The 12,793-nt window shown below is 42.2% G+C and overlaps 1 protein-coding gene across 2 annotated transcripts in view; it reads left to right on the top strand.

Moving 5' to 3' along the window:
- khdrbs3 (KH domain containing, RNA binding, signal transduction associated 3) overlaps window positions 1-12,793 on the top strand; it is a 105,128-nt gene that overhangs the window by 65,453 nt on the left and 26,882 nt on the right. For both annotated transcript variants that reach the window (XR_006362446.1, XM_044052744.1), the window contains exons 5-6: window positions 534-673; window positions 6,122-6,302. Coding sequence is in view for 1 of the 2 variants with exons in the window: in XM_044052744.1 (XP_043908679.1) it covers window positions 534-673; window positions 6,122-6,302 (321 nt within the window). In the remaining variant the exon portion in view is untranslated. The remainder of the gene's footprint in view (window positions 1-533; window positions 674-6,121; window positions 6,303-12,793) is intronic.

The following is a 12,793-nucleotide window of genomic DNA, read 5'->3' on the forward strand; positions in this document are numbered from 1 at the left end:
TTCTAAAGTGTCGGATGAAGCGTCTGAGTTCTGGTTCTCTCCCGTATCAGAAAAAACCTCCTCCATGGCAACATGGAGCTTATTTACTCTCCCCCCCCACATTCATTATGTATGATCTCTCCAATGCTCAGAGCAATGATGATCTACATCTCATTAATTACCTCCATCCCCCACCTCCACCACCACCGTAGCCTCTTCTTCTTCTCCATGAAACACATTTATTGACAGAGTGAAGAAACATGACAATCATATCAATCGTTTTAGGATTAAACACTCATTTTGATAGTAATATTAACAAAAAATGAATAAAATGTGTGAGAAAATAAAGGTAAATGGGATCCGGGGGCTTTTATCAACGTGAGATCACGGCAGTACCCTAAAGTACGTCATTAGATATTCCCGCGGCTGTAGCCCTGGAGATAAAGGATGTCATTTAATACAGACTAACTGAAAGCCAGTTTATTGCTGACTGAGCACGTGTTTGTGTGCAAATGTGTGTGTGTGTTGTGAACATGCTACTTCTCTGTGTGCAGGATTACAACGATGAGATCAGACAGGCCCAGCTGCAGGAGCTCACGTACCTGAATGGAGGCTCGGAGGACGCCAAGGTGCCATCAGTGAGGGGCAAGTCAGTCACCCGTACAAGAGGGACACCTGTTCCTGGGCCTCCCAGGTGAGTGTGTGTGTGTGTGTGCGTGCGTGTGTTGTATATGTACGCCGTGGTTCAGCTGGGGATCCGGTATTATTTACAGTTGGAGAAGCTACTGGGAAGACGGTGTTTGTTCTTTGCTTTCTGTAAACGGACGTGTGCGGTGTCTCGTTGCAGTTTCAGAGTTAATGGTGTCATTTAGAGTTAGAGCACATTTACGAGTAATTTAAACCCCCGTCCATGTCACAATAAAATTCACTTTTTGTGAACACAGACGTTCCCGTCATCGTGAGTCAGTGAATGCGGTTGTTTGTTGAAAATCTACCGGGATTGGGGCCGGATTTTCCGAAACGTTTCAGTGCAAATGTTGGCAGCCGGTGTAATGTAGTGGCTCCTGATTTACCAAGGCGACAGCTCATTACACAGTCAGCTCCTGCACTGATCCTGGGACTGCCCTGCGGGAGCGCGCTCTCCGTGAACAAGCAGCATGAATGGGACGCCGGCGCTCGTTGCCAGAAGCCGGGAAACAAAGCAGAATGAGACATAAGTGACACAAAAGTGACGAGCGTACTGATTTTACGCTCCGCAGCTTAAAGAGAACAATATTTTTATGCTCATGAACGGTGGGAAGACTCACAATGACGTGCTGACAACTATTAGCAGAGCTTATATACCATTACAGCTTTGGTAATTGTCGTCCCTCATCATTGTCAATGCATGCTTCAGGGGTTTCACTGATCTCCTTGGTGAATTAAACACTGTTCTAGGTACGTTGCATCATCGCTTGTTTGTGTCCATACTTATTCTACTTATGTCCATATTTTGGTGTGAAAGTTTACCGAGATATTTTAAATGTACTTCAACTAAGAGGTCAAAGGGCGTGGAGGTGGTCAGTGTGTCCCTCAAACCAGAGAGAAACTGTGTGCAACAACACGTGACAGTGTCTGCAACGTGTAACGTGCGAGACACGAGAGGAAAGGGTTAATTATTCCCAAATCTAATCAGAAATAAAGTGTTTTCAACCGACTGACTCGGCATTTCTCTTGACCTCGCTGGGCCTGATACTCAGAGGTTCTATTCCATCTTGTTAGAATTCAGTTCCCCATTAAAATGACTTAAGCAACATTATTATTTATTAAACAAGAGAGAGAGGTGTGATCAGTGCGTTCATAAGACTCATTTTCACACGCGCTGTTACATCCTGAACAATCAAACGACTTTATTTAAAGACGTGCGACTCCCTGCTCCCAAACAACAACTCCAAGATAGAAGATAGATATTTGCCAATATTAATAACTACTCTTGTATTATGACTTGGTCAAATGTCAGCTGACACCACAGAGTCGGAGCTGAATTGTTGAGAAGTGCAGACGAACGACAGCCTCTTGTTATTTAAGCCTCGCTGGTCTGTGCTGACTGACAGAGAGCAAAGTGTCTCATAATGGAGCCGCAGTGATACAGGACTGATACAACTTCAAAGAAACCAGACAAAGACTTCCTGTCTAATGTGATGAGTTATCTTCCCCTCCCTCCCTCTCTGTGTGTGTGTGTGTGTGTGTGTCGAAGTTGTTTCTCATTTTCTACAAGAATGAATGGCAGCTTCGCGGCGTCTGAAGGCAGGAAAATGAGCCCTGATATTCCAAACTGTGCTGACAGTGTGCAGACCTCAGCTCGAATTACAAAGCAGAGAAGAAACCCACAGATGATTGGCATAAAACTACAAAACCAAAGCGGGGCTGCTATCTTTTCTTTTTTTCTTTTTTTAAAGTTGCCCCGTGCAAATATGCAAATGTGCGGTTGCTTAATGAGCTTAACGTTGGGTGTTCTGTACAACAAAGAAAGAAAGCAAGAGAAACAAACTGGACAAGAGATGAAATACATCTAAAGCTGATGATTTCGGGTTTGCCTGGACTGAGCTGTCAAAATCTTTTTCTTTTCTCTTTCATAAGAAGTTGATTTAGAAAGAACTATCACACTAATTATAAGGACTGTTGCAACGCTGGCCTTGCTCCATTAATATATTCACTCATTCCCAGTTCTTCACGATTACACTATTACAAAAATAGAATATTTCTCTTTATTCAATTTGTAACAACCATGAAGTTATTTTCTTAATCGTCACTGCACTGTTCTTTACTCTTCTTGTTACCCCGTCAGCTGCACCTGATTCGTTTTCACATGACATTTACAGCAGCGCTCCTTGCGAGCAACATTAATTACACACAAACTGGTCAGTGTGTGGTTTTTGGATTCAGAAATGGGGAAATCTGTTGTCCAATTATAGTCTATACAAGTGTTTTTTCACAGTTACAGTGAGCAGGGAAAGAAAAGAGCATTGACCTGTTAAACTCGGCTAAAACAGATCCACCATCAAACACTGCCCAGGGGATCGTGTCCAATTTCTCTCACTTTAAGCCAAAAAAAACAAACAAACAAACAAAAAAACGACGTCTCGCAATTTAAATGCTTTGAATGAGGTCGTTCTTCAAATCCAGCAAAGTCCGATGCTCGAAATTGTGGGATATATTATCATTATTATTATGCTAAAAGGTTATTATGGAATTATTGTTCCATAATAAAAAAGCAGTTTTTTATTGATGTTGCCACGCCAGCTTCGAGACTCAAAAACAGGATACATCTGTAGTGAAATAAGCTCGGCGGCTCATTAGGGAGCATGAAAAACAACACTAACAGTAAATACATGTACCATTATGCAGTGACTGGTGTCAATAAACATTAGCAACGCTAAGCCACTTTTGTATACGTCTTTATATGTAAATGAGCACGAGCTCACCTCCCTTCTATCGCTGTGCACCCACGCTAATTCCTTCTCCTCTGAGATCACACAAGACTACAAATAAACACACTCATGGCCATTAGAAGACTTTAACGCTCGTGAGTATTGATGCTGTGCACTAGAAAAACAAACAAATAAACACCACCGCTTGTTTGTTTCATTAGATTCTCGGATAAACAAGGTCACACAGAGACGCCGTTTGTTTGGCGTCGGAATAAAAGTGCACTTTAATTAGCTTTAATTTACCTAATGTGAGAGCGACACGACTGACTGAGGTCCCACCGGCTCCTGCACAGGAAGTAGAATATAGATTTGTACAAATGCACATGTGCTTAATGTTGATTAGCGCCACTGCTCAACGGAGACTCTGCAGCTTCTCTTTGACTCGACTGCTGCTGCTGCTGGAAGAGAAGCTGAGCTCTTAAAGGAGAACAAACTCGAAAAAACTGAACTCTTTTCCTTCTCTGCTCGAGGGGTGGCCTCATTTCCCTATCAAGTAAACATCTATTCATCACTGTCCTCGTTATTCAGAAAATCAGATGTTTCCTTTTCTCGTCCTTCTACCCCCAACTTTGCGATGCCCCTGCCAACGCGGCGCATGCAGCACAGATGAAATGGGAAGCACAGAGAAAAAGAAATGACCCGCAGAGCAATTCTGCTGCTGCTTCAGATCATTTAACTGCTTTTTTAAAGAAAAGCTCAGGCGAAATGACATTTCTCCAAAGCACAAGGTCAGACTGCCTTTGATTCCCACCGGAGCAGCTCGACACCGCCTCCATTTTGACTACACAGCAGCTTTGACTGTGGGGTTTGGTGTTAATTGGTGGAGATGACTGTACAGATCAGTTATCTCACAGCGGCTCGCTCCTCTCTAAAGGGCCATGTTTGTTTACCTTGACATTGGAGGGTGAGACGTGCAGAAACGTGCAGAACTGCTACGTGTACAGGATTCACGGGGGCCAACGCACGATAAGATTTGCAATATTGATAATGTCCCGAAATCAATACCTTTAAGGCGATCACAGAATGATATGTCAACACTTGTCTAACAAAGGAAAGAAGAAAGTGCAGTGTTTGCATTCTTGACTTTACCCTCACTCCTGAATCAAACATAAAGGGTCATGAAGTTCTCTCCAGCTCTTTTTAGTACCATTAAATGTGGACTTTGAAAACACAGAGCCGGAACCAGAGGGGGGTTATAAGGGGGCTCAGCCTCTCATTTGTATTTGGATCCCTGTCGTTTAGCTTCATACAACTATGTGCTGTTCCACTGAAATACAGCAGACGAAATCAGGGAACACCGTTTTTGATTTTAACCCCCTCTGTGACTGACACCCCTGTTCTACGCTGATGATAAAAAATATGAGCGGTGGCTACTGCTACCGGCTACTCGGTTACACGATTACACGGTTGCATGATTAGATCACAGAAGCCACACACGCGTCACGTTACAGCAAGGAAATCGGCACGCTATTCACACTGGGTGCTATGCTAAAACATCTAACGTCTAAACGTAGCGCCCCCTATTTAAAGGAATAATTCACAGATTTGCATTTATCATTGTATTACTGGAATAGTGGTATTTTTGAAAAATCGTGCTTGAGAAATATCTTCCTTCTGTTCTTTGTTTCGTGACCACCAGTGACACTTTACATTACATTACATGTCATTTAGCAGACGCTTTTATCCAAAGCGACTTACAATGGAATAGAGTACAGTCAGCGAGGGGTGGAATCGAACTTGCGACCATGATGTTTTTTGCACTTAGGGTACCGGTCTTAACCACTGAGCCACTCCACCCCCCACACTTCCGCTGTTAGCGTAACTGTTAGCAAAGATGGTGGACACTGTTTACATTCTGGGAATGAGGTCCCGCCCCCTATCAGTGGGTCTAAAAAGTGCGGAATTAGCTTTGCAGTTTCAAGTCTTGGACCAAGTGTCACTGGTGAGCACGTAACAAAGAAAAAAGAACGAAGATACCTTCTGAAACTAAGGTTGGGAAACACCATTTTCCAAAAATGAAATGCGCTACCTAGAACCCTGTATATTGCCAAATCAATATTTTCTATCCTATTCTTATGACTATGTGAAGCAGTTGTTTTTTTGTCGTATTTTTCAAACATCTGAATGTTCACAAACACACAAAAGTGCAAAGCATCAATCACTGAGTTGCCAGAAGCATCTTCATCTACATGTTCCTTAATCGACAACAAAGCCATCCAGCCACAAAAATGTGTGCTGTGTTTCTTTAGTAATGGATGTGTGACTCACTCGATTCTCGGCAGGAGGAGAAAACCTGCCCTCCATCCTCGCTGTGCCCGTCTCTCTCTCCACCTACACACACATATAACCTGACGCTCAATGTGTCAAAGTCATCGTCAAGTCACGCCGGCCGATGTAGGAAATCATTTCATGGAGCGGAAGTGGAAGAGCTCGAAACATAATAAACTCCAGCACCTCATCATAAAGACAAGAAATATAGAGTGGACACCGCCACACTCATGAAATATAACAGTATCCTTGTAATTCTGTCATTTCTGACTCCTCTGGATGTCGATGCATCTTATTCACGTGTTTGCACGCGGCTGTTTCTCACTTTAATTAACAGAATATGTTAAAAAAGAAAATCTATTTCATCTCAACCTGCTGCGGATGTTTGTGTCTTCTTGTGTCAGGAGTCGAGGAGGAGTTCCTTCCCTGCACGCAGCAGTGCCACGAGGAGCAGCCCCCAGAGGAGCCCCACTCAGCCGGCCTCCGTCCTCCAGAGGGAGGGGGGTGCAGAGAGCCAGAGGTGCCCCACCAGCTGCAGGGTACCGGCCAGCTCCTCCCCTTGTCCAGGACACATATGGAGAATATGTGAGTGTTATTTAGAGAGCGCCTGGTATGAAATCCACTTTCCCAGTGACTCCTCGTCAGCCGAGTGACTTTCTAAAGCGATTTTCTATTCTTATCTCAGTCACATTATCATTTTCTCTCCGACAGCTAACATTTCTCTGAGCTCATCATCTGTGACAGAGCTAATTCTTAGACATTTGGGAGATTTTCTCTGCTGAGAACTCTCTTTTACTTGGTGTAAATATACTGTATTTTACAGACGTCAGATTTACTGGACCGGCAACAATAGAACAGCAATAACTGGCTTTGTGATACCGTGGTTGAAATGCAGCCCATTAGTAAACTCAAGGGCACAAACTTGGATTTGACGGCAAAAGTCTCTCGAAAGGCCTCTGTCCAGTTCTCTCTGACACGACTGCTTCATTGATTTGGTGTAGACAGATGTCAGGGGCTTAAACTACTGCTCTGTTATTGTTAAACTTCCCATTCATTTACACAAATGCAAGTTAAAACTACCCAGCAGGAGATTGTGACCATGTAAGAAACTTAAAATATTAGCATTTACTGTTGTAATGTGGAGTTTTACGCTCAAATGTGGCGTAAAAGAGCGTATATTTGTTATGATGTAAATATCATGTTTACGGATAAATTTGGAATATGGCTGATTAAACTAATCCCTAAATCCATAAAGCTAATCTTTTAACCCCTTTAATCAACTTCAATCCCATTTTGACTGACATACTATTATGAATTAGTTTTCTTTGAATTGTTGTCGATCCGTTTGTTGTAGAATTGATGACAATTGCTGGATTTTAAGTAAAGCTTGTTATCATTATATATAAAATGATACGGATTTAAACAATTTACGTTCTACTCCGTGTTGGTTTAGAGACAGACAGTGAATTATATTGTTAAATAATGCGTGGTCGTGTCATTTCTCAGGGATCAGCTCGATCAGCCTTTGCTCGACACCAGAGTGAGATCTGGACACTTTTAACAGTCTGGAGACTTCAAATGACTTCATTTTGGTCACAACAAAGCCAGTTTGGATGCAGCGCAGACGGTGCTGTCTCGTAACAACGGAGCAGTCCGTGTCTGTTCCAGCTGATCAATAAGAAATGATGCCTCCTCCAGAGTTCACGGTCCCTCATTCGTCTTTATAGTCCCATGCATTTTTAAATCCTCTCAGTGATCGTAAACCTTGTCACAGCATCGTCCACTGTCGCAGCGGTTTGCAGAACCTCGCCATTGTCTCCAACCAAATGTAGGAAAATCAATAAATAAGAAAACAACCTCAGGACCTATAACGCTTCTTTTGATGGTTGTAAATGTCAACTCAACTCGCAGCCTGTCAGACCATAGAACACCAAAGTCACCTGACATCATGGAGAGCAATTCACATAATGAGCAAATGATCAGTGGAGAGAAAAAAACAGAAGAAAAGATGCGCAGCCATCTGCCAAGACAGGTTGGGGTGAAAGGAAAACAATGGGGGACAGAGGAGAGAGACCAGGATCAGACATACAACAATTGTATCAAGTTGTAAGTTAAGACAGAGTCAGTGATGCCGTGTTTATAGAACTACGATGTCATTTATACACACCTTTACATTATTTTTTAAATTTGAAATGGCAGTTTCAATGATCCAAAGTCAAACAGATACATCAAGTATTTTAGTGTGAATTTCTCATTGAAGTCATTATTGAGATCAGGTTTTATGTTCATTCTATTCGTCATGACGTGTTTCCACTCAACGGAACGTTACGGTTCAGTACGCTGTGTATTATTTTGGAATCGTACCAAAATAACCAATAGCCGCAATCGTTCCTTCCCTTGGGGTTAACAGAGTATGGGTGGTATGGTAAGGTATGGGTGGAGCCAGACCTACGACAGTCAGCCGGTGGGCATCACAAAAGCGACAAGTGTTTCTTCAACGCCCGCAGTCTACTCTCATAAAAACTTGATGTCTTGTTGAGACAAACAGCCACAAACCGAGCAGAAAAAAACTGAGCTGCTGGTTTTTCCTCCATTGTTGTTTGTTGTGTCACGTTTCGATGTTGTTGCTCATTGTCGGCGCACCGGTACGTCACACTACATTCTCTCCCATTCAAGGCCATCGGGCACAGCGGACACAAGTAAAAGTACTGCTATCAGTCCAAACGCAAGCCCGACCCAGGACTTTACTGTTCCAAACCGTTCCAGACTGAACTGTACCACGACGGATAAATGGCTTTAGACTTCCAGCCTTTGCGCATTAGCCGAGAGCGTCTCTCAGCGCACTGTCAGAGCAAGTTTCCTCAGGAATCCAACATCCACATCGCATATTTATCAGATAGAAGGCGGAGAGACGGTGCCCCCCGCGCTGGAAAATTGCCCCAACAGCCCACACCTAATCACATCTGACAGGTTTATTCAGAGGTTGCAATTCAGATGCATGGAGGTCGTAGAGAACGACTTCTCCACCAGCTGTTTCGCATCATTGTCGCGGTTGTAAACCCCCGACATCTGCACCTGTGTACTTGGGTAGGGGGAGGGGGGGTAGAAAACAGACCCCCAGCCTCTGCCAGATGATAAATCTAACAACACTGCTGCAAATTAGAAGCCGAATGAGTTATCTGAATACTCTATCACCATCCCAGGACAAGTGTTCTCCATCGAGTGCTAACAAATAGGCTCTTGTATTCATCAGTGAAATGACAAAGTGATGTTTCTTGTTCACGTTTGTTGCCTTCATTTATCACTGCTTAGCATCCACTCGTGCGTGTTCCCAGCATTCTCTGGGTTTTTTTTGCTACGGGCCAAAAAAAATGTGTTCAGCTGGAGAAAATCTCCCTCCTCTCTCTTGTTTTCCGACAAAAAGACAGGATGTAGTAACATAACATATGGGCACAGTATTTTTATCTGCACTGTTTTTGGTCATCATAATCCACTGGGTTTATAGCCTGGAGATGTATCACTATCAAATGTCCCTGAATCCATTTGTTAGCAAACACAATAACAGAAATGCTATTACTCCGTGATCTGTTCTTGGCAGAACGGTTTCTATGACTGCGGCCAAATCTTATTTCACGTAATTCATTAGATGCACGGAGATCTTATGTCTTACCTGCGGCTAATCCCATCGGAGAGTGTGTGTGTGTGTGTGTGTGTGTGTGTCATCTTCTACTGCAATTTGAACTCTGCAAATGTGGGAAAGTGATGAGGACAATCAAAATATGACACTTAGAAAAATACACTAACTTCTGTCTGTGTTTGTGCGGAGGCTTAACGCCGTCGGCCATGGAAACCTACACATGCAATGCACATGGGCAAAATCCTCTTGACACAATAATCCATTCAGACTATAGTGGGTCCTTGAAAGCTGGCACTTCTCCGCATGTGTCCTTGTCGTCGTATTAACCTAAATAGGTTGTAATGGGCAGGAAAATATTGCAGATACAGTAATAAAGAAGCTGCATCTAACTATCATACAATATCAATAAAGAAATGACTGAAATTGTTCACGTGGGTCAAACCCTTATGACTGTAATGTAATTATATTTTTCTATGCTGCAAATGTGATTTAGTGACAATTTCCTTGAGAAAAGTTCTCTAATTGCTTCTTCATTTCGTCTGAAAAGAGCTGTAATTTGTTTTCCATATTCATGGTGCCCACAGGATGAACCCCACAAACTTCTCCTCCATGACTCTTTCTGGTGTGAATGTTAAAGTTTTGGCGATTTCTCTTGCTGACGTTATTATTTTGCGTCTTCCATCCATTTTCTACCGTTTTATCCCTCACACGAGGCTTTGCATGTCGATCTCAGCAGACTTGGGCGACACTCACTCTCACACCTACAGTCAATTCAGAGTGTCCAATTTACCTAATCCCCATATTGGATGTTTTTGGGTCTCAAACCCAGGTCTTCTTGCTGCAAAGGCAGGAGTGCTAACCACTACGTCAACCGCTTATTTTGCGTCTTCATGAAAAGAAATGACATCACATTATTTGTATATTTGCTGCTTCCTTCGTCTGAGAACGGGCTCGGCCAAGGTCAGCACCATCACACCTAACTGAGGGAGCGCTTGTGTGTATACAGTGGCAGTGCTGTGGTGGGCGGGGACAAAAGTTCATCCCGTAAAAACTGCTGAATGACCAGGGTTTTCTTGAGCAGTAAAATTCACTTCCACACATTTCCGTGGCTGCTTCTTTGTGTTTTCAGTTATACACGAGCGCCAGTGTTTGTGTGACGTTCGGCTGAGCTATAATACCATAATGATATACATATATATATATATATATATATATGTATATATATATATATATATATATATATATATATATATAAATATATATAATATATATATATATATATACATATATATATAAATATATAATGAAATGATATATATATATATATATATATATATATATATATATACATCATTATGGATATATAATGATATATATATACCATTATGGAGGCTTCATCAGCATGCAACTGAGTTTAATTTTTAATATTATAAGTATAACTGCAAAATAAAAGAGTACTGAGTACTAAGAGTACTCAGTGCTTAGTGTTAATGAACAAAGTTGAAACCCACCCAGCTGTTATTGTGTGAACTTTCCATCTGGTGATGAAGATCAGTGGAAATGAGATGCACATATTTATGAGTTCCAGTGTGAGAAAGGCCTCGACCCCATGACTCTGCTCAGTGTAAGCAAACACGCTCAAGTGCAGTCAGTTTTTTCTTTTATTGAATTTCATTTCCATTGCAGATTATAGTAGTTGCTCAGATTATAACCTGGCGGAGGGAAGCGGAGCTTATTGAAAAGCAAAGATCAGGAGGATCAAAACCAGAGGTTGGTAAAATAACACACAAAAACATTTGTCAAGCGTAACGCAGAGTAGCGATACTTCAACTTGATGCATGGGGGCAACTGTCTGGCATCCGCACTCTGATAACACGAGTACTAGTTCAACCCCTGCAGCTGAAAAAGCCTCGGCAAATTCAGAAAATATGCTGGCAAGAGAAGCTGAATAAATGACACCGAGATACTCTGAGAAACTTAAGACCAAGACAGATGACTGAGGAATACACAAGTACAGGATCATGTGTTTTCTTTAGAGCAACATCACGGGGGTTGTTGTTTTTGCCTCCATCTGTGAGAACTGATGTATGGAGGCGAGACGCTGTTCTCTATCAACAGATGGTATCATAATCGAATCATCTGGGAGGAACAAGACCTTTTCCCGCTTGATTGGATCATTTTCTTGCTCTCTTGTCGGCACTTTGTGACACCTTTTTGAGTTTTCTGCACAGGCTAATAAGTGAGGCTTTTGTCACAATCCCAGTGTCACACCACACTCTTTTCCTTCATTTCTCTTCATCCTTGCACCAAAATTCAATGGTACAATTTCTTGAGGCAAAAACCCAAGAGTCACATTTCCAAAATCAATGCACATCACTCGTCAGTCAGTCTAAAGTGAAAAGACAGCGGTAAATAAAAGAATGTTGTTGTTTCCTCAAGTTAACCGCTACATTTAACTGGCCCCTGCTAATAATAAAATAAATACAATCAGGCCAAGTGGAAATAAAGTGTTTTTTGGGGGGGTTTTGAGCTTTGTCTGCTCAGAGTTAATTGATCTTGCTGCTGTAAATAAATAAAATACAATTCTGGACCAAAATGAACACAGAGGCTTCAAATTAAACCGACAGTAGTGGTCAACACTCTTGCCTTTGCAGGTCGAAACAATACGGAATTAGATTATCAAGCAATTCTTCATAAAATATCGATTTAATCAATTTTATTTCTTTGAAAATACAATATTTGTTCGCATAGGATCGGAATTTCGCTTGCTCCGGCTCTTTTGCGTTTGCGCTCAAACGTCTTCTTTTTCGCTCCCTGTTTCTTTTTGTTCGCGATACTCTCCGTGGGCGGGGCTTAGTAAGCTGCCTGCTGATTGGCTACTGTGTTTCGGAGCGACAGCTATACAGACCAGAAGTACAGAAGACACAAGCTTGGAGTCGCTGTCCGTCTGGAACTCGTTTGTAAAATATCTCAAATATAATCTGACAAACGTTAGATTCTTACAGAATAAGTTGTCGGGGAAAACGAGTGGAATTAGGACACAAATCTAATTCCATAGAACAAGGTTCTTTCTGCATGTTCTCCCTGTGTGTGTGTGTGTGTGTGTGTTTTCTTCAGGTTCTCCAGTTTCCTCTCACAGTCCAAAAACATGCAGAGGTAAATTGGACTCTAAATTGAATATAAGTGTCCCTGTGATGGACTGACTATCTGTCCAGGGTGTAACTCGCCTTTGGCGCCGCCTCCACGACCCTCATGTGGAGGATGAAGTAGTAGAAGTAGAATACGTGAGGTAAACTGGTCAGTTGCAAGAGCTGTTTCTGTTCATCGTTCTGAATTATCTTTGAGATGGTCTTTAAAAAAATACACAATACACTGCGATCGAGCACCGCTGAACTCATTTGGATTAAGAACAGCAGATCCAGTGGCTGAAAAGCCTGCT

Source organism: Solea senegalensis, linkage group LG20 (genome assembly GCF_019176455.1).
Source record: "Solea senegalensis isolate Sse05_10M linkage group LG20, IFAPA_SoseM_1, whole genome shotgun sequence".
Taxonomy (NCBI): Eukaryota; Metazoa; Chordata; class Actinopteri; order Pleuronectiformes; family Soleidae; genus Solea; species Solea senegalensis.